The sequence below is a fragment of the Salvelinus namaycush genome, chromosome 4 (genome assembly GCF_016432855.1).
Source record: "Salvelinus namaycush isolate Seneca chromosome 4, SaNama_1.0, whole genome shotgun sequence".
NCBI classification, from domain to species: domain Eukaryota; kingdom Metazoa; phylum Chordata; class Actinopteri; order Salmoniformes; family Salmonidae; genus Salvelinus; species Salvelinus namaycush.
In genome coordinates this window covers 39,045,555-39,067,107 of record NC_052310.1, presented here as the reverse complement: position 1 = coordinate 39,067,107, position 21,553 = coordinate 39,045,555, and the positions used below count along the sequence as shown (strand labels likewise).

At 45.6% G+C, this 21,553-nt stretch overlaps 1 protein-coding gene across 5 annotated transcripts in view; it reads left to right on the top strand.

Annotated features, from left to right (window-relative positions):
• LOC120046506 (E3 ubiquitin-protein ligase UBR2-like) overlaps positions 1-18,134 on the top strand; it is a 40,306-nt gene extending 22,172 nt beyond the window's left edge. For 2 of the 5 annotated variants that reach the window (XM_038991797.1, XM_038991798.1), the window contains exons 17-46: positions 2,031-2,141; positions 2,280-2,345; positions 2,456-2,578; positions 2,668-2,731; positions 2,949-3,073; positions 3,546-3,598; positions 3,787-3,938; positions 4,645-4,799; positions 4,905-5,007; positions 5,292-5,401; positions 6,449-6,532; positions 6,632-6,813; positions 6,919-7,118; positions 7,342-7,435; positions 7,981-8,139; positions 10,307-10,398; positions 12,035-12,104; positions 12,213-12,361; positions 12,836-12,891; positions 12,987-13,083; positions 13,266-13,333; positions 13,521-13,656; positions 13,838-13,934; positions 14,091-14,221; positions 14,336-14,444; positions 14,795-14,851; positions 15,344-15,421; positions 15,780-15,950; positions 16,027-16,128; positions 16,343-18,134. In XM_038991797.1, the coding sequence (XP_038847725.1) occupies positions 2,031-2,141; positions 2,280-2,345; positions 2,456-2,578; positions 2,668-2,731; positions 2,949-3,073; positions 3,546-3,598; positions 3,787-3,938; positions 4,645-4,799; positions 4,905-5,007; positions 5,292-5,401; positions 6,449-6,532; positions 6,632-6,813; positions 6,919-7,118; positions 7,342-7,435; positions 7,981-8,139; positions 10,307-10,398; positions 12,035-12,104; positions 12,213-12,361; positions 12,836-12,891; positions 12,987-13,083; positions 13,266-13,333; positions 13,521-13,656; positions 13,838-13,934; positions 14,091-14,221; positions 14,336-14,444; positions 14,795-14,851; positions 15,344-15,421; positions 15,780-15,950; positions 16,027-16,128; positions 16,343-16,484 (3,336 nt within the window). In that variant the 3' untranslated portion in view covers positions 16,485-18,134. Of the gene's footprint in view, positions 1-2,030; positions 2,142-2,252; positions 2,346-2,455; positions 2,579-2,667; positions 2,732-2,948; positions 3,074-3,545; positions 3,599-3,786; positions 3,939-4,644; positions 5,008-5,291; positions 5,402-6,448; positions 6,533-6,631; positions 6,814-6,918; positions 7,119-7,341; positions 7,436-7,980; positions 8,140-10,306; positions 10,399-12,034; positions 12,105-12,212; positions 12,362-12,835; positions 12,892-12,986; positions 13,084-13,265; positions 13,334-13,520; positions 13,657-13,837; positions 13,935-14,090; positions 14,222-14,335; positions 14,445-14,794; positions 14,852-15,343; positions 15,422-15,779; positions 15,951-16,026; positions 16,129-16,342 lie in introns of all 5 variants that reach the window. The other 3 variants (XM_038991796.1, XM_038991795.1, XM_038991794.1) reach the window with 3 other exon arrangements.
• The last annotated feature ends 3,419 nt before the right edge of the window (positions 18,135-21,553 follow it).

The following is a 21,553-nucleotide window of genomic DNA, read 5'->3' as shown; positions in this document are numbered from 1 at the left end:
TTCTATAGGCTAGGCTTACTATATTTATTTCTCAACGTTCTTAATATTAACCACATTGCTTCTCATTACAACAGGAGTATAGCCTACCTGGCTGGCGTGAAAATGCAGGATAATGGTCCAAATCAAAACAAATTTCACACATATACTAAATAATATATATACTATTATTTAGTATATGTAAAGGCAAGATTTAAATCAAGAATAGTCTGATTGGTGACAATATTACCATATCACTTTTTCATGCCTTTTTTTTTGCGACTTTTTCTAATCATAGTTGCACACGTCATGTAGCTTAGCCCATAGGCCTATATTTTCTGGTAAGGTTTGTATCACAACTAAAGTTGCCAATGAACTTCTTTAAAATGAAGCACATTAATCAACCGGTGTAGAGTCTAACTGGCATACATAGGCGGCGTGTGAGTTTCAAGTTTGGGTAAGAGAACCATTACTGTAAAAATGCACCTTTTTTAATAAAGCATTACATGCATAATTGCTTTTGCGGTCACTTTTGAGAATGGTGTCTCCCCCCCCCCCCCCCCCCCCCCCCGCTAATTGTTTGCATGTTGTAACATTATAGCCAATTGCCGTGTGCGCATTGCTGCGCTATTCATGTGAAGAAATAGTTTATCAACATTTGAACCTAAACGTTCTGATCTGTTGCATCAGCCTCATTGCTTTTAAAAGTTAAATTTTTTATGTTAGTGGTAATCTGTCACATACCAGACTATGTTTTGGAGTATTTATTTCCTGCACAGAAGGACAAGTTGACCAATAGAATAGGTCAACTTTTGTACTATGGGGTATAGTAGAATGTCATGGGTTTGTGCTTTTGCTGTTCGTTAGGCCTGCTCATCTTGTTGGCTGACAGTAAATGTGTACAGTTCTTCCAACATCTTCAATATAAGCGCCTCGGAATTTGATAAGGACACGCGCAGTTGCGTCCCCGACGTGTCTGTCTTCACTTGTAGCCTGTGAGAAGGACCCGTGATGCCTGCAGGACCCGATCACTTGACAGGCATTGGCTAATAAGAATTGAGATACAGTATCTGAGAGAGCCATGTGAGTGTGAGGCGCTTCGGCGCACACAGTGGGCAGAAGGGAATTATAGTTATTATATTCAACCCAAGGGCACAACGGCCGCAAAAAGCATGGATTTTTTTTTTAGGGATCATTATGGCCACAAAGGGGATGCCGCCGGGGAATTCGAGGAATTATCAAGTGCATGTGAAAATGTGAATGAGAGACTGCTTAAACGTGTGCTGCCTGCACAACAAAAAACGAAGCAGAGCTCGTGTCTTTTCATGCGTTTTTCTTTTTTTTCTCTCCAAATCTTCATTAGTCTCGTCATGCAGCCTTAGAATGTATTAAAATCAAAACATATAGCCCAACATTTGTAGAACAACCTAGTTACATAAATACCTCTAAATGAAGCATATAGGAGGACCTGTTTCTTTGTTAACCGCTCAACACAGAATGCGCGCACTCCCTCAGAAATCGCTTGGAGAGAATATCCTTTCCATTTCATTCAGCTATGTTCAATTGTATTCTTCCTACTATAAAATAATGCCACTGAATTCTATGCAAATCTTGTCTGCTAAATGAACTAGTGTAGCCCACAGCCATATGGCATAGCCGGATCAGGGTCTAACTTAAGGACAACTCCGAGCATGCTATTCTGTTCTTCTGAAATAGACTACATTTTCTTCATATCATGCTTCCTTAGACCTGTCTAAAATAAATAATGGATTTATTGTGAAGGTGTAGGCTATATTACATGGATTTATTAGACTTTGGAACATCTACGTTTTAAAGAGGTCTGCATCAGTGGCTTGTAGGCTATGCGTGGAAGCCAGGAGATGCTAAATGTGTTTGTCAATTACCGTGAGACCGGCAGTTAATTTGCTTGACAATCACCAGCTGACACATTTTCATCACTGCCACAGCCCTACTGGTAAGCATGCAGGAGTTGTCTCTGTGTTTTTGTAGCAAAACGTGTGTCTTTTCCAATAAATGTATCTCATTGTCTACAGAGTGAGCTCAGCCCCCCCATGCTAATAGAACACCCCCTTCGCTGCCTGGTCCTCTGTGCCCAAGTGCACGCTGGGATGTGGAGGAGAAACGGCTTCTCATTGGTCAATCAGGTAAAATTTCCCCTTCCATCACTATAATACCTTTTTTCTTTTCCCTCTGCGCTGTGTATCAGAACCCTAACACTTGTGTGTGTTGTTGTTCTTGTGGCATTTATAATGAAGGTCGTTCATAGTGTACTCTGGTTGCAGATCTACTACTACCACAATGTCAAGTGCAGAGTGGAGATGTTTGACAAGGACCTCATTATGCTGCAGGTCAGTTTTTTTCCAGCTGACAACTTAATGACGCTAACGTTAAGCAACGCGCTTCGGGCTTTAACGAGAGCGTGCGCGCGCGCGTCTGTCGCCGTTTGCGTTCTCTACAGGCCGGCGCTTCCATGATGGATCCCAACCACTTCCTGATGATAGTCCTGAGCCGCTTCGAGCTCTACCACATCTTCAGCTCCGCCGACTGCAGGAAGAGATACAACCGGGAGACCGCCAACAAGGTCTGCTCTCTCGCTGACAATGACAACTTAGATTAGGCTTTATGCTTTTGCTCATCTCGGACTGACCTGACTCCCTGTGCCTCTGTCAGGACGTGGTCCAGCAGAACAACACCCTAACGGAGGAGATGCTGCACCTCGTCATGATGGTTGTGGGTGAGTGCTAAGCTACGCTACTGTTCACTAGGACTTGTTTTGTTTCAGCGTACATTGTACTCTGAGCGTCTGTTTGACTTGTTTCCTTATGTTATTGACTTTTTAAAAAAACATTTAAGTGGGTAAATGGTTGGGGTTTGGCTGGTAAATGGTTGGGATTTGGCTGGTAAATGGTTGGGGTTTGGCTACAGTACCTGACGGGTATGTGCGTTTTCAGGTGAGCGTTTTGAAGCTGGTATCGGCCAGGTGGAAGGCTGTGACGAGATCAAGCGGGAGATCCTTCACCAGCTTTGTATTAGACCCATGGCCCACAGCGAGCTGGTCAAAGCCCTGCCTGAGAACGTAAGGCATTTCACTCGCGCTCTCTCTCTGCCTCTCCCTCCCTCCCTGTCTCACCACACCTAGATCAGGCTGACTTCCCTGCTGCAGTTTCCACTTGGAATATCTCAACAAACGAGTTATAGCCAACAATATTTAACTAGTTACAAAAGCTGTCGTGGCATCTGCTTAGACGGCTCCTATTTCCCATGATCTACACACCATCTGGACTTTTGGGTGACGTTTTCTCTGCAAGTGGATTAATAGTGTATCTATTTGACTAGCCTGACACCTAGTGGCGAATCTAGGCAGTGCAGGACAGGTGCAAGTCAAAAGCTAGTCATCTCGGACGGTTAACCCAGAACTAAAATGTTGCGTGATTTGGTCAGATATGTTTACGTAGTCTGTCCACATGAGATGAAGCTTGGCCAAATGACCGCTAGGAACGAGGCTATACTCAAGCCAACCTGTATGTGTCTGACACTTTATCCTTTAGGAGAACAAGGAGACTGGTATGGAGAGAGTGATCGACTGTGTTGCGTCGTTTAAGTAAGTAGCTTTCGTCAGTCGTTCTGATGTTACATTAAGTTTCAACTGACCACTTCCTGACCACCCAGGTTGTTTACGTAAAATAGTTTGTTCCTGTTTACTTGGCTAAATGAAGATCTGACAATTGGATACGCCCGTTGTGTCCAGTTGTGTGACATGTTGATCACACATGCCCTCTGTGCCCACAGGAAGCCTGGCGTGACAGGCAGAGGGCTGTATGAGCTCAGGCCAGAGTGTGCCAAGCAGTTCAACCTCTACTTCCACCACTACTCCCGGGCCGACCAGTCCAAGGCAGAGGAAGCCCAGAGAAAGCTGAAGAGACAGAACGGAGAGGACACAGGTAGAGAGTCTCAACGAGAAACACTTGCTTCATCTCTGTGGTGATTGGTCGTGGTATACAAGAACATCTTGGAAGTTAGTATTAAATGGAATTGATTAGAAGTGATTGTTGCAGACATTGTGGTGATTGCTTGTGGTATTTCAGCTGTCTATCGTGTGCTGTTTTGCTCTAAATGTATACACTGAGCGTACAAAACATTAGGAACACCTGCTCTTTCCATGAGACTGACCAGGTGAATCCAGGTGAAAGCTTTGATCTCTTATTGATGTCACCTGTTAAATCCACTTCAGTCAATGTAGATGGAGGGGAGGAGACGGGTTAAAGAAGGATTTTTAAGCCTTGAGACATGGGTTGTGTACGTGAGCCGTTCAGAGGGTGAACAAAATATTTAGGTGTCTTTGAGTGGGGTATGGTAGTAGGTGCCAGGCGCACCGGTTTGTGTCAAGAACTGCTACGCTGATTTTCATGCTCAACAGTTTCCCATGTGTGTCAAGAATGGTCCACCACCCAAAGGACATCAGCCAACTTGACACAACTGTGGGAAGCATTGCAGTCAACCAGCATCCCTGCGGAACGCTTTCGACACCTTGTAGAGTCCATGACCCGACTAATTGAGGCTGTTCCGAAGGCAAAATGATTGGGTGAAACTCAATATTAGGAAGGTGTTCTTAATATTTTGTCCACTCGGTTTAAATCTGTGTTGTAGCCCTCCCTCCTCCGGTGCTGCCCCCGTTCTGCCCACTGTTTGCCAGCCTGGTGAACATTCTGCAGTGTGACGTACTGCTGGGCATGCTGGGAGCCGTGCTCCAGTGGGCCGTGGAGCCCAGCGCAGGACACTGGTCTGAGTCCATGCTGCAGAGGGTGAGAGAGACCAGGACCACGCTGTGTGTGTGTGTTAGTGTCCTATGTTTATTCGCGGGACCATTCGAGGTATCGCTGTACATAACCGTGTCTGTCCGTCTCCAGGTGCTCCACCTAATAGGCATGGCTTTACTGGAGGAACGGCAGCAGTTAGAGAACAGTAGTGAGGACAACGACGTCTACTTCAACTTCACCCTCAAAATGTCCCGTAAGTCTCTCTCTCTCTCTTAGCCTGGGTACCAGTCTGAGTTATCATTCTACTCCTTGTCATGCTAAACATGACGTGGAGTACAAGGAGTGGATTGTTAGCCTGAAGTCCAGAACCTGTTTTGCTAACTTTCTCTCCCGCTGTGAAACTGAAAAAGGAGAATACCTGCACACTGTGTTTGAACGGCCCAGTTTATTGTAGTTTTCTTTTGTTTAAATGGCAAGATTTTGTAATATTTCCACTACTTTCTAACTAGTGTATATACTGCTGTGTGTGTGTCCTAGGTCCAGGGGAAGCCCCCAGTAACACAGCCAGTGTCCTGGCCCTCCTGGAGAACCTACAGAATGCCCCTCACCTGGAGGTCCACAAGGACATGATCCGTTGGCTCCTCAAGGTAGGTCACCGTTATTACAACCTCCACTACCAATACAACTCTCACAGTTGGGGTGACCACATTTTAAATACCCAAATGCGGGACAACGGGCTGATTTTTGCAGGACAGTGTAGCCTATACATGAATAATCCCTCCCCCCCACAGTCAGTCTTCTTCCCGCTGGACCGAGCGAGCTAATTCAAGCGCATGTTGCCTTCTCTTTTGCCTTGCGCAAAATCTGGTGATGCATAAATAAGACCGCTTGTTTGACCAAGAAAACATTTCTGGTTGGTCTCACATTCCGTAAACAGTTTGGAAGGGAGACTTAAAAAAACGGTTTTAAAGTGAAGTAGCAGCAAATCTGTTGAATGAGCAACTAATGAGCATGGAGGGCCTTACACGTTTGACGAAATAACCTTATCTTTCAGTCTAATACGGCTATTTCCTTATTTTTGTAGCTCTTCGTTAGACGCACACTTTTTGTAAGTAGTTAACCGGCCTCTCCAAGTTTAGCTGGAATTTAGCCCGAAAGGATTTGACAAATGTGACTGGCTGACGATATGACATTGGCCTATTGCGCTGCTCAGAATATCACATCTCAATAACGATTGGAGAAGTGTTTAACATCACCAGTACCACATCCTTATCGAATATCTTGTCAGAAGTGCAAGTGACTGCGAAAGAGACGGGTTGGAATGTCTATTCTCATCAAATGAATAGGAAATCTCACTGAAATACAGTACATTTAAAAAAAAATGTATTGATAAAATCCGAGACGTGATTGTTTGGTTGTCACAAAGGGTCAAAATTCGGGACTGTCCCGCGCAATCGGGGATATGTGGTCACCCTACGACATCTCATCCAAGGGTGACATCTATTTGAGTTGGTACAATATTGTACATGCCATGGCCACCAGGAGGCAGCATAGGACAGCATGCAACCAGTGGTCCTCATGACTAATACATATCTACGATGACTTCCAATATCAGAATACAAAGATTTATTATTAGAATATTTTTTCCCCCCCCACCCTGTTTGCCGTGGTAACGTTATTGTGTCCTTGTGCAGACGGTGGCCGGCATTAAGACGCTGCGGGAGCGCAGCGCTTCCACTTCCACGGTGACCGCCAGCGGGAGCCGCGGTCAGGAAGAGGTGGGTCGAGCACATCCTACGAGGAGCCATTTTTGGTTTCTCCGTGAATTTGAAAAGCGAAAAGTGTGTACGGACACATCTGCGTCTCCCCTCTTTCAGACAGCGTGCGACAAGGACAAGGCGGAGAGGAAGAGGAAGGCGGAGATGGCCCGCCTGCGCAGGGAGAAGGTCATGGCCCAGATGTCGGAGATGCAGAGGCACTTTATCAACGAGAACAAGGAGCTGTTCCAGCAGAGTCTAGAGGAGCTGGATGCTTCCACCTCTACCTCACTGGAGCACAGGTACTGTTTTTAAACTATATCCCCCCACCACACACACACACTTTTATTTCACCACCCAAATCCCCACCGTAGGCTTATAAAGTTTGTCTTTCACCCCTCCTACAGCCCCACGTCGTCAGACGCAGCCCTGGCGTGTGTGGGCCCCAGGCGGTCACGTCCCAGGGAGAAGAGGCAGGTTGTTACGTGTATCCTGTGCCAGGAGGAGCAGGAGATCCGGGCTGACGGCAAGGCCATGGTGCTGGCTGCCTTCGTCCAGCGCTCCACCGTCATGTCCAAGAACCGCAAGAGACCACCGCACGACCCCAGTGAGTGGAAGAGAGAATGGAGGGCTTTAGGTCGCAGATGGGTCGAAGTTGCCCTTAGGTACAGATCTAGGATCAGCTTTCCCTCCTCCAAATTGTTACTTTAACGATTTTAAGATCAGTGTCAACCTACATCCCGTCTTCAACCTACATCCCTTCCATGGTCTTGCGTTTTTGTCTGTGAATGATATACTAGCATTGCTTGACTTTTTGGTGTGTTTTCCAGAGCGCTACGACCCTCTCTTCATGCACCCTGACCTGTCGTTCGGCACGCACACAGGCAGCTGTGGCCACATCATGCACTCTCACTGTTGGCAGAGGTGAGCCAGGCTCCGGGTTCTACAACACACTGGTAGTAGAGGCCTTCACGGGTCCAAAAAGTTGGCCCTGTTCCAAAATGGACAGAGGCTTTGCCATCCGGACCCGATATGCATAAGTAAAACATTTGGACCTGTTTCAAATGGACCCGAGGATAACTAGACCCGTTACGTGTATACCTGGTCTGGATCCAGACCTGATATGAGTGAGAAAAGTAAAATGAAGCTAGTTTATTAACCAGAGCCGATAAAGAGCGAGAGAGGTGTGACACGCTAGTAGCAGTCTACCTGTTGGCTCTTGGTCTTTGTAGCCTATCTTTCTCCTTTAACTTTTAATTCTGTCATTTTCATTCACTTTTCCATTGGCTAGATATCTCCTAACTTTTGCCCCACATGGAGGCTCTATAACTGTAGCCTATTGCCGCTTTGATGACTTATGATTGGCTAACAGGCTACACACACCACTCTCTTGAAAAGCAAAGAGCGTCAGCATAAATGATACATTTTCTCTGGAAAAACTTTGGCCAGTAGTTTTCGTGTGTGTACAGGTACTTCGAGGCGGTGCAGGCCAAGGAGCAGCGGCGTCAGCAGCGACTGCGTGTCCACACCAGCTACGATGTGGGGAACGGGGAGTTCCTGTGTCCGCTGTGCGAGTGCCTCAGCAACACCGTCATCCCCCTGCTCCCCCGAACTAAGGGCTCCAGCAGGTACCCAATCTGTCTCTCTCACATACACACGTTACTTTGAGGTGTGTCTCAAGTCATATTGTTTCCTCCCCTTTCCTCTATCTGTGCTGATCTGAAAAGGGATAGGTGAAAGAAGGTCTATAGTAAATTCTCAATGGGAATTGTCTTTCCCCGTCCAATACCTTTTTAGATTAGCACAGATGAAGGAGACGACGAGAGGAAGCCACTTAAGACTATTGAGATGCACCCTCGGTCAGGAAACCAAACTTTTGACTGGTAGTGGGTACATGGCCACAGCAACCCCAGACTGTTTAGTGGTTGTCACGAGATGAACCCCCTCTGGTCACTCGCTTCTCATTCCATCCCCCCCCCAGTTAAACCAGCGTAATCCCCTTGAGAGTTCTGATGTCACTGGTACCACACTCACCCGAGGTCAAGGCTCACTCTGAACTAAGGCTCGCTCAGTCGTTGGGCTCCCGAGTGGCGCAGCGGTCTAAGGCACTGCATCTTAGTGCTAGAGGCGTCACTATAGATCCTGGTTCGATTCCAGGCTGTATCACAACCGGCCGTGATTGGGAGTCCCATAGGGCGCCACACAGTTGGCCCAGCATCGTCCGGGCCGGTGTAGGCCGTCATTGAAGAAAGATGCCCAGGGTCCCTGCTCATCTGCGTGAACGTGCCTTAGGCATGCTACAGGGAGGCAGGGGGACTGCAGATGTGGCCAGGGCAATAAATAGCAATGTTCGTACTGTGAGACGCCTAAGACAGCGCTAAAGGGAGACAGGACGGACAGCTGATCGTCCTCGCAGTGGCAGACCACGTGTAACAACACCTGCACAGGATCGGTACATCCGAACATCACACCTGCGGGATAGGTATAGGATGGCAACAACAACTGCCTGAGTTACACCAGGAATGCACCATCCCTCCATCAGTGCTCAGACTATCTGCAATAGGCTGAGAGAGGCTGGACTGAGGGCTTGTAAGGCAGGTCCTCACCAGACATCACCGGCAACAACGTCGCCTATGCCCACCGTCGCTGGACCAGATAGGACTGGCAAAAAGTGCTCTTCACTGACGAGTCGCGGTTTTGTCTCACTGGAGTGATGGCCGATTTTGCGTTTATCGTCTTAGGAATGAGCGTTACACCGAGGCCTGTACTCTGGAGGGGGATCGATTTGGAGGTGGAGGGACTGTCATGGTCTGGGGGCGGTGTGTCACAGCATCATCGGACTGAGCTTGTTGTCATTGCAGGCAATCTGAACGCTGTGAGTTGCAGGGAAGACATCCTCCTACTCTTCCTGCAGGCTCATCCTGACATGACCCTCCAGCATGACAATGCCAGCAGCCATTCTGCTCGTTCTGTGTGTGATTTCGTGCAAGACGGGAATGTCAGTGTTCTGCCATGGCCAGCGAAGAGCCCGTATCTCAATCCCATTGAGCACGTCTGGAACCTGTTGGATCGGAGGGTGAGGGCTAGGGCCATTCCCCCCAGAAATTCCGGTAACTTGCAGGTGACTTGGTGGAAGAGTGGGGTAACATCTCACAGCAAGAACTGGCAAATCTGGTGCAGTCCATGAGGAGGAGATTCACTGCAGTACTTAATGCAGCTGGTGGCCACACCAGATGCTGACTGTTACTTTTGATTTTGACCCCCTCTCCCCCCCTTTGTTCAGGGACACATTATTCCATTTCTGTTAGTCACATGTCTGTGGAACTTGTTCAGTTTATGTCTCAGTTGTTGAATCTTGTTATGGTCATACAAATATTTACACATGTTTGCTGAAAATAAACACAGTTGACAGTGAGAGGACGTTTCTTTTTTTGCTAAGTTATATATATTAAAGTTGTCACCTCCACAACCGCAGAGGTCCTTCAGACCGTTTCACGAAGCGAGGGCTGAGAAAAGGGCTCAAAGATTGAAAGACCAGGGAAGAAGCTAGCAAACGTATGTTTTGGGTCTTTTTATATATTTCCGGTCAGTATTGTAAAAGAAAATGTGTACCTGCTAAAATGGATGGATTTCAATCAATCGGAACGGCTTTGATTCATCTATACCAACAGCCTTGTTTATTTAGCATGTCAATTGAAGAAGCAAGGGCCAGCCCGTATTCATAAGCTGTCCAGAAGTGTATTAATGAGTAGGTCAATGCCTTGTCTCGTCCACTGACAGTCTCCTTCTTTCCAGTTGTGAGCAGCCTGGACTGGGTCAGTGGCTGAAGACCAGCGGTCAGCAGATAAAGGCCATGCACTCTGCCCACAGGAAACTCCAGCCCGTCAGTGAGTATTGGAACGCAGAACATTGTGTTAACCTGTCTAGGACACACGTTCTGCTAGCGGAACCCCTCGACAACATTCCGCTGAAAAGGCAGCGTGGGAAATTAAAAAATATTTTTTTGAAATATGTAACTTTCACACTAACACGTCCAATACAGCAAATGAAAGATAAACATCTTGTTAATCTACCCATCGTGTCCGATTTTAAAATAAATAAATGCTTTACAGCGAAAACACAACATATGATTATGTTAGATCACCGCCAAGTCCAAAAAACACAGCCATTTTCCCAGCCAAAGATAGGAGTCGCAGAAATAGAGATAAAATTAATCACGAACCTTTGATGATCTTCATCAGATGACACTCATAGGACATGATGTTACACAATACATGTATGTTTTGTTCGATAATGTGCATATTTATATCCAAAAATCTGTTTACCGGTACATTGGCGCCATGTTCAGAAATGCCTCCAAAATATCTGGAGAAATTGCAGAGAGCCACATCAAATAACAGAAATACTCATCATAAACTTTGATGAAAGATACATGTTTTACATAGAATTAAAGAAACACTTGTTCTTAATGCAACCGCTGTGTCAGATTTAAAAAAAACTTTGAGGAAAAAGCAAACCATGCAATAATCTGAGACGGCGCTCAGATAAAAACAACATTTATCCGCCATGTTGGAGTCAACAGAAATACGAAATTACATCATAAATATTCCCTTACCTTTGATGATATTCATCAGAATGCACTCCCAGGAATCCTAGTTCCATAATAAATTGTTGTTTTTTTCGATAATGTCCATTTATTTTTGTCCAAATAGCTACTTTTGTTAGCACGTTTAGTACACATATCCAAACGCTCGCGCAGGTCCAGACGAACTTTGGACGAAAACTTCAAAAAGTTATATTACAGGTCGAATAAACTTGTCAAACTAAGTATAGAATAAATCTTTAGGATGTTGTTATCATAAATATTCAATAACGTTCCAACCGGAGAATTCCTTTGTGTCTATAGAAGTAATGGAACGCAAGTCGATATCATGTGGAATGCGCGTGACCAGGACTTGGCACTCTTGCCAGACCATTGACTCAAACAGCTCCCGTCCGGCTCAACATCACAGTAGAAGCTTCATTCAACGTTCTACAGACTGTTGACATCTAGTGGAAGGCGTAGGAAGTGCAAACAGATCCATATCCCACAGGGATTTCAATAGGCGATGAGTTGAAAATCGACCAGCCTCAGAATTTCCACTTCCTGTTTGGATTTTTTCTCAGGTTTTTGCCTGCCATATGAGTTCTGTTATACTCACAGATATCATTCAAACAGTTAGAATACACTCTGAAGTTTCTATCCAATAGTAATAATAATATGCATATATTAGCATCTGGGACAGAGTAGGAGGCAGTTCACTCTGGGCATGCTATTCATCCAAGTGAAAATGCTGCCCCCTATCCCTAAAAAGTTAAAGGCACCCACATGTTCCTGTCGTCCGACAAATGTCCGATGTCATTGTTACGCAGAGGTCCCATTTACACCGGCGTAGAGAGGAAATTGTGATCGATAACACTACTGTGTCTATGCGTTCAAGTTACGTCACTAAGGTGTGTGTGTGTGTGTGTGTGTGTGTGCAGGTACTGTTGAAGAGACAGTGGAAGAAGAGTGCCCTGCCCCTGAGGTTTTCACTGTGAACTACATTCCCACGTACGTGACCGTGACCCCTGAGGGAACAGGAGAGAAAGACAGGACATTTTGAAGTCTTGAGATGAGTTACCACGTTGACTTGACCGTGCCTTTTTTTACCCTCTTCAGGAATCCCTACTCCAGCACCATAAAAGAGATGCTGACCACTTTTGGGACAGCGACCTACAAAGTTGGCCTTAAGGTGCACCCCAACGAGCAGGACCCTCGCGTCCCCATCATGTGCTGGGGCAGCTGTGCCTACACCATCCAGTCCATAGGTGAGAACCCCCCACACACACACACACACACACACACACACATTTGTTTTACTATCCTTATGGGGACCAAACAATTGATTCCCATTCAAAATCCTATTTTCCCTAAACCTAACCCCTAAGCCTAAAATAGCCGATTTCCTTGTGGGGACCAGCGAAATGGCCCCACTTGTATGGCTTTTTCTTTGTTTTACTATCCTTGAGGAATTCTGGTCCCCCACACGGATGGGAAAAACCAAGATAATAATAGAATCAGAGCAACAAACCTAGTTTACAGTGACGATAAAACTCATATCAAAGGCATTCATGTGGGATTGAGTTATGTCTTCATTATTTAACGGGTAAATGAATGTTTCAACTGCTGCCAATGGTCCACAATGTTCAAACACCGCTAGAGCGTAGACGCCCATTTTTAGAATGGATGTTTGTCTCAACGCCACGTTCAACTGACTTTTTCCCTCCTCCTTCCTTTTGCAGAGCGACTGTTGGTGGACGAGAAGAAGCCTTTATTTGGAAGTTTACCTTGCAGACAGGTAACACGTTCTTCCTTTTAATTCCAACCCGTCTTTGAGACAGTTCCACGTGTAGAGAGATCCGACGCCAGTGTCGAGTGTGTTTCTGTGTACAGGACGACTGCCTGAGCTCCCTGGCCAGGTTCGGCTCAGCGTGTTGGACCGCGGCCTGTCAGCCCACCGTGCAAGGCCACTTCATCCGACTGGTAGCAGGTAGGACAGAGACTTAACAGGGACCTGCGGGACTCAATCCATTTCGGATGGCCTATTCAGTGCCTGAAGCCACGTTCACTTTTTATGTGTAGAGGTGTTTCTTTTATTTACATTTTATTTTGGGGGGGGTTGAGGGTTTACAGTTTCATCGTTATAGTGATGGAGTGTGTATGTTTGTGTAGCTTTGATTCCAGACCCCCAGGTGGAGGCCTCTCCGTGTATCCTGGACGTGGACATGTTGCACCTGCTGGTGAGTCCCCCCCCGAACCCCCGACCTCATTCTCATCAACACACCAATAATACCATCAGCCACACAGGTATACATGACCAGTGGCATGTCGTCTCTCTGGGTTGCCAGATCAGACGCAAAACCCATTGTTGACACTACCGTAAAACCTCAACACTAATCCCTGTGTCTCTCTCTCACCCACTCTCAGGTAAGTGTGGTTCTGTCCTACGGGTCGGTCCACTCCCAGGACTCATCAGGGCTGAGCATGGACGCTGTCCAGCTGCACCTCTTCCATCTCATCACTGTGGCTCACATGGTCCAAATACTGCTCACTTCTGGCCCAGGTAAGGAGAGCGCGAACCCAATACCTGTGAGTGTGTGCATGCTTACCAGACCGTTGGAAAGTTGTCTAAACACCGGTTAAGATCTTACCTTCTGGATAGTTGGAAGAGAGGGTCATTGCCGTTCAACCACTGTCGTATGGCGTAGAGAAGGGAACAAACATGACATTCCGTGTGTCAACAGAGGAGGTGACCATGGAGCAGGAGAGCGGCGAGGCGGAGCGGGGGGAGGAGGAAGGCGCCTGCCGTCTCTACAACACCCTCAGAACACACGTGGGCAGGTGAGGTAACGCTGACCCTGTAGCCATGGAGAACTCCCCTGAAATACGCACTCGCCTATCATAATCCACCAAGCAGCCCGGCTTTTCCTCGGCCTTCACACGTTGTGTTTAACCCATGCTGTGAGTGTGATTTTTATATTGTGTGTGTGATGACAGTTCCCTATCTGAGGTGGGCTCTGGTTGGCACCTGTGGCGTTGTGTGAAGACTGGCATCCTGCCCTACCTGAGAGGTGCGGCGCTGTTCTTCCACCACCTCAACGGAGTTCCTGCACCCCCAGAGCTGCATGGTCAATACGACGCACCAACACACTCGCTCTCTTTTACTCTTTGAACACCTACGCGGTACCAAGCAGAGCCATGCGGGTGTTGATGTTCTCTCGGTGTGTGTGTGTGTCTCCTAGCTCTGTGTCCTGGTCAGTGGGAGGTGCTGTGCGGATACCTCAGTCTGCCCTCCAACCTGCTGCAGCTCTTCCACAGTCAACAGGAGCTACTGGAGCCCTTACTGCATGGGTAAGAGTCTCTCTCACACACTCACACTCCCACTCACCGGTAACCTGTCTTTTCTCCTCTTGTATCTTCTGATTGGTTCAGAAGTGCCAGCTACATGACTGAATGATGTAGTGCTCAGGTTTATTTGATCCTATTGCTCTCAACCAATGACGTCGTACAATATAAAAGTAAAAAGATGGGACCCAATTATATGGACAGTGCATCATCAATAAGTCATAAACAACAAATCGGCACACCGCTAAATCAATAAATATGCATATCAAGTGTCTTTAGTGGCGATGGGGAGAGGGGGGAGGAGTAACACCTTTTGGAGTGAAGTTTGTCTTGCATTTTGTCCTCCTGTCCTGTAGGTGGTGCACTCACCCAGGTGTACAGCAGACCCTTCAGGGAGGTGGTGTTCTTGTGAGGTCAGTCCTGCTATTTTACTGTCTGATATGATGGGGGGGGGGTGTATTCTAATGAAGGCTGAAACATCAAGCTTTTTACCTTTGCTCAAATAAAAGGTGGCAAGTAGCTTAGCGGTTAAGAGCGTTGGACCAGTAACCGAAACGTTGCTAGTTTGAATCCCCAAACTGACTAGGTGAAACATCTGTCATTGTGCACTTTACTTTTTGGGCTTGTAAGTCGGTCTGGATAAGTGGTAAATTACTCAACTATAAAACATTGAGTTGGAATGGTGAGCAAGCGTTCAGACTTTTCAATTATATTTATATGTTGGGTTGCGCCTCGACTCGCCACTTCTTTCCATTCCTGATATGAGAGGGGGGGACTCTGATTACTTAGGTTGGATATTAGTATAAATGATTGTGTGGTCCAGTGTGGTGTTAGAACAATACAGTTCAAGTCGTTGTTGATGCTGTTAAGAGCTCTAGGTGCTGACCAATCCTCCCTTTGTCCAGTTTCCCTCGGGAGTCCAACAGCCTGATTGACCTCCCAGATGACTACAGTGCCCTCATAAACCAAGCCTCCAGCTTCACGTGAGTACCCGAAGAACAACTGTCCATTGGTCATTCAAAAGATGTCACGACACAACACAGGCTTACAAAATGACAATCGGGAGCGATTGGATCTCATTGCGCTCCTCACTGTCCTATACAACAGGGTTTCCCCAAACTGGACCCCCCCACCCCTGGTGCACATGTTGGTTTTTGCCTTAGCACTACACAGCTGATTCAAATAACCAACTCATCAAGCTTTGATTATTTTAATCAGCTGTGTAGTGCTAGGGCAAAAACCAACACTTGCACCGGGGGGGGGGGGGGTTCCAGTTTGGGAAACCCTGCTATAGAAAATGTGAGTAAATATGTGTTTATGCCCTCCTCTCTCTCCCCCCAGGTGCCCTAAGTCGGGTGGGGATAAGTCCCGTGCGCCCACCCTGTGCCTGGTGTGTGGTTCCATGCTGTGTTCTCAGAGCTACTGCTGCCAGACAGAGCTGGAGGGAGAGGACGTGGGAGCCTGCACTGCTCACACCTTCGCCTGTGGAGCCGGAGTAGGCATCTTCCTCAGGTACAGACCCGACCTTGGGCGTGTGTGTGCCTTCGTTCATGAGTGTGCAAGTCTAATGCTTTCCCTTCTGTTGCAGAGTGAGAGAGAGCCAGGTTCTGTTCCTGGCTGGTAAAACTAAGGGCTGTTTCTACGCTCCTCCATACCTGGACGACTATGGAGAGACGGACCAGGGCCTAAGGTGAACGACACTGCACATTCACTCGTTACAGTAGAGTAGTGGTTCTCGAAATGGCTTCTCGAAAGGTCGGAACAAACACCTGCGCTCACTAGTCTCCCAGAACCAGCTTTGAGACCCATTGCTGTACATGTTATTGGTCTGTGCTGAAAGATGCCTTGTGTCATTGCGGGTATTTATTTATTTTTTAAAGCAGTTTGTCTCTGTGTTTATCCAGGCGGGGGAACCCATTGCACCTGTGCCACGAGCGCTACCGCAAGATCCAGAAGCTGTGGCGCCAGCACAGCATCACCGAGGAGATAGGCCATGCCCAGGAAGCCAACCAAACCCTGGTTGGCATCGACTGGCAGCACCTGTGATGTCTTAGGTCATATCTACCGGTGTCAGACACACCCCTTCTCCAAACCGAAGGGGGGGAGCACGGCACATGGGGGTGCGGAATGGTTGTCAAGGCAACACAGCCTCACCTCTTTTGCTCCTCCATCCCGATTGGAGAAGGGGTGAGTGTCGCCCCCCTCCCGTCTGAGAGTGGATGAATGCATGTAGATTTTTCTCCTTTTTGTTTTTGCTGTTTCTCCCTGGAAAGAATGTTCCTCTATTTTCTTTAATTTAATATAAAAGAGTATATATATACACATTGCTCTCAAGCATATAGCCGACGCATCGGGCACCCATGGACTGGCTCGGGTGTAACATGAATACTCAAGAGTATAACTTATTTTATAGGAATGTTATTTAATTTCTGCCTATTCAAATACCATGAAATTATTTCTAAGGTAGATGGCTGACGTATTGGTTTATTTACAGTTGGATTTGCTTCGATGCTAAACATTTTGGACTAAGCACCAGGTTTTCCTTCTTGCTCTTGGTCAGCCAGTGACTGCTCATTTCAGAGTTTGGGACACAATCTCATCAGATAGGTGAGGTCAGATTGTGCCCCTTACCAGTATTGGGATCCATTCTATTTAAATTTCAACCTAAGAGCTGAAAAATCCTTATTGAAAATAAATGGTGCTTTTCAGCTTTCGATTTGGAATTTCAATTAACGTCCTGAAATGTATTGACCCCCCCCATTAGTTATTCTCCAGTCTGATGGACACCCAAATACACAGTACTCAGAGAATACAAGCCAATGTAAGGAAGTGCGGTAACACACTGGTGTGAATGTTTGTGTTTCTGTGTTTTACTCCTGAGTGCCCGTGTTCTGGTTTTTAAATGTGTCCGGGTGTATGTTGGAGTGTGTTAAGTCTTTTTGCAGGTTTTGAATGTATCCAGACTGTCAGTGCTTTTGTTTTTTAACACTATTTAAATGAACCCCTTAACCCACAGATATGAGCCTTTTAAGGCAAGGCTGTCCCTTCCTTTTTTGCTAATGTGTGCGTGTGTGATTGGTTGTAGTCAATTTTATCTGATGTGCATTGATGGGTTTTGTTTTGGTAATTGTTTTTGTATTGTACCTTTTTTTAAATGTTCAGAAGAAAAAAATGTCTGTATGAGAAGAGAATGCAGAAACATATCCCTCGACTTGTTTTTTGAATATGGACCAGTTGGTTTGCCTGACCCGACCTGGAACAAAACTCCATCTTAGTTATCATTTTTTTGGTCAGGTAAAAGTCTTAGCCCTCATAAGGTTGCCTCTGGACTGTACCATTTTTCCACAGCTACGGCTGGGTGGTCTGACGCATTGGGTCAAATATCGTCCTTAAGGCTTTGAAACAGAATAGATTAGTCCAGGCTCGCAAGGCACTTTAGAGGAACACACACACACACACACACACACTGCTCTTTGATGCAGGTTCTCTCTGATGCTGGGACCTGAAGCTCTATATTCTTCATCCCATCACTCCGTTGGCATGTTTTCCTGGTAACCACCCCCACCCCATTCTTTGACACGCTCCCAATATCGAGGCTGTATTATTATCGTGTCAGACTTGTTAATATGTGAATTACTGTATAAACGAGTACATTGTACTATATTGTAAAAGAATACCAAAATAAATCAAAAGGAAAAGGAAGGCCTGAGTGTTGTCTATTTGTGGGCTTTGGATTAGATACTAGATATGATGATACTTGTTTTTGCAATAGTGAATCGATTCAATGGCTTACGAATCTTGGAATCGTGATATTTGGTTGTGTTCATTTAACAGTTAAATTACATGCAACGACAAATATATTCTGACAGTAAATGCATTAATCAGGCAAAAAGTGTTCTTCCTGGCCCCAGTCTTTTGGGGGCTCTAAGTGAAATTCTGTAGGGAGGGGGCCCACCTATGAGGAAAACATTTTAATGGCCCCCCTCTTGACAGCTGCAGTTCTATAGTGTTTGCCATGGTGCATAGAGAACATTTAGCAGTTTTACAGGAAATGTCCTGCCATGACTTATGCCATGTTACTATATCTGAGTGAGAGTGACTAACAAAATCCATTCGCAATACATGTGACATGTATCGGGATATGATTTGTGTCATGAGGCCAATACCCAGCCTTATTACGAAGACCCTACTGGGATTAGTGTGTGAGAGACACCTATGTAATATCAATATCCCTATTGCTGTGAGAAGCACTTGTCCCAGATCGGTCAGGGCCTCCCAGCATGACCACCATGGAGACAGGCCAGGAGAATACGGTGGATTGTGCTGCGTTCAAGTGCTAGTCGGAACTAGGAAACTTGGATATTTCCCGACTTGCTTACTGGTCGTAGTTCTACACGTGCCACGTTCAACGAATCAGAAAGTCGAAGTGAGTTTCCTAGTTCCGACTAGCATCTGAACACGGCATTAGGCTCCCAAGGCCCAGCTGGAGAAAGAGCTGATGGTGTAATGAGAACACTTAACCGGTTAACCAGGTATACAACGAAGCTGAGGCTAAGGAAGTGTGCTCTTCACGGATGAATCCTGGTTTCAACTGTACCGGGCAGATGGCAGACAGCTTCTTGATATGCAACACCTGTCAGGTAGATGGATCATCTTGGCAAAGGAGAAATGCCCACTAACAGGGATGTAAATAAAATTGGAGAGAGAAGCTTATTGTACGTATAGAACATTTCTGTGGTCTTTTATTTCAGTTCATGAAGCCTGGGAGCAAAACTTACATGTGTTATTTTTTTCAGTATACATTCCTATTCTTATGAAAAGGTAAATCATATGGTTTCCTTGGTTAATTTACATAGTGTGTATATATAAGATCAATGAAATGAACCCAATCTCGTTCATAGCCACTAGTCTGGGGATGAGATTAAAGGGTGACTGCACTTCCTGATTTAGCCTTGTTTTAGATTTGGTTCATTAAGAAATGCTAGTAGCCATGACTGTATTCAGACGTGAGTTGGTTTTGGGTGTGGTTTGATGTGAGTGTCTCTTGTTTGCAGGTGGGAAGGAGTTATTAGCCAATTAGCTTCAGCCAGCTGTGAATGTTGGTTTGACTTTGGGTAGTCTATCAATATTTTCATGTTGCACATCTTTTATTTAAATGCTCCGAATTGATGATTACTTGGATGCTGCCAGATGAGGGCAGGATGAAAATAAACCCGACACACAGAATTGTTACGATATACCCTTCATTCCATGACGTACCATTTTTTTCATACTGACTTTGACCTAAATTATCCTATTTACACTTTAATAAGTGTTTCTGACTGACATCGATGCCACATGGTACATTTTCAAAAGGAGAAGCAACTTTTTCTTTAAAACTAACCAAAACATCTTCACACTTACCCCCCCAATCGTCCTTACCTAAAACATGTAAACATTGGACAATAAATTGTGCCTTCCTGTATTATACTTATGCTAAAATGTTTAATCTATTCTATTCAGCCATTTACTTTGTATTCTTATCTTTTATTATTTCTTATTGTTGCTGCATTGTCGAGAAAGAACCTGCAAGTATGCATTTCATTGGACGGTGTATACCATGTATCCTGTACTAATAAAACTCCTGTGATAAATGTGCATCACTAAGTTTCCTAGTTTTTTGTTTTTTTTGCACCATCATTAGCTGTAACGTTCTGGCACTGGACACATATCCAGGCATCCTGAGGATTTGAGAACATAATTGGTTTGTATCCTGCAGGAGGGAGTTGGGGTTGCCCCGTCCCATCCGTCCCAAGATGCTTTGGGCATCTCCCTGCGTTAGAGGCACCTGTCCTTGCCATCACCTGACGGGGCTAAGCTGCACATCAAAGCCTCTTACTGCTCTTATCTCCTCATCTGCTGTTTATGTGCTTTAGGGTTATTATTCCAGGTGACAGATGTCCCTGTTACCACCCACTACCACTCACGTATACAAGTGTCTTTACTGTACCTGCTCAACTGAACCCACCTCTCAGATAAGGATACCTCCGATCATAGCTTAGTTGGACACATTGAGGTATAGGTAAGCCTATGTATCCTTTCAAATGTCTTGGCAAAATGTACCTCAACCTTTCAATATGAATTATCCAACACTTAAACTTATTTAAGCTTTATTTAACCAGGAAGTGCCTTTGAAGTCAGAAGACCTCTTTCACAATTGAGACCTGATAACTACAGATTAATTATTAGATAACATGTTTGTTTTCTAGCATGGATTCCATAGATTTCCTATCTTCTGAGGGTGGCCCAGTTAAAGTGACTCTAGTCACCTGTTTGTCCTGGAACAGGACTGAGGACTGGATCCCCGCTGAGTGGAATCCACACATTCCTGCTGATCTCATCAGGTAAAGCTGGCCTCCTGGGTTCTTTACATGTACTGTACCCTCATCTCCCTCATCTGCTGTGAACCTCCGGCTCTCCTTAACTTCTTATTCACCATGTCCATGCAGCCGACAATCTGCATTTCTCCCCTCATTCTTTCACTCATTCTCTGCTAGCTTCATGATTAGTTGAAATAAGGCTGAGGACCTCAACAAGAGAGGTTGTGTACGGTAATACCTTGTGTATTATGAAAAATACTGTATGAATGTACAGACAATCTTCCTGTCATAGGCATATTCTGTAAGTGTGGAATACCAATTTAGAAATGACCCATGTCAGACAAACCCCTATGGACAAAACGGACAATCATACTCTTGTTCTCATTATATATCTTTATCTTACACAGTGGAGCTGCTAAATTCTCCAGCCAACCCACAAGACAGACAGTTTTGCTGATCAAAATCCAAATTTACAGAAAATATTAACTCTCAATATTACAAAGGAAGAAAAATGGTCACACAGAAAGTAAAAATATTACAACTGATAAGACTTTTTGTATCCACGGAAAACTGACCCGTATCTCTATGTACTCACACGCTGATTTAAACTGCCGATCGGATCATATTTTGCTCTCCAAAAAGTACAGAACATTCCTCTTCTAAGTTCCCCCAGCACTTCATCTGGCCACTCAGCCCACTGTATCCCCTCAAAGGAGTACAAAACCAGAGTTAAAACTGCATCGTACACGAAGCAGA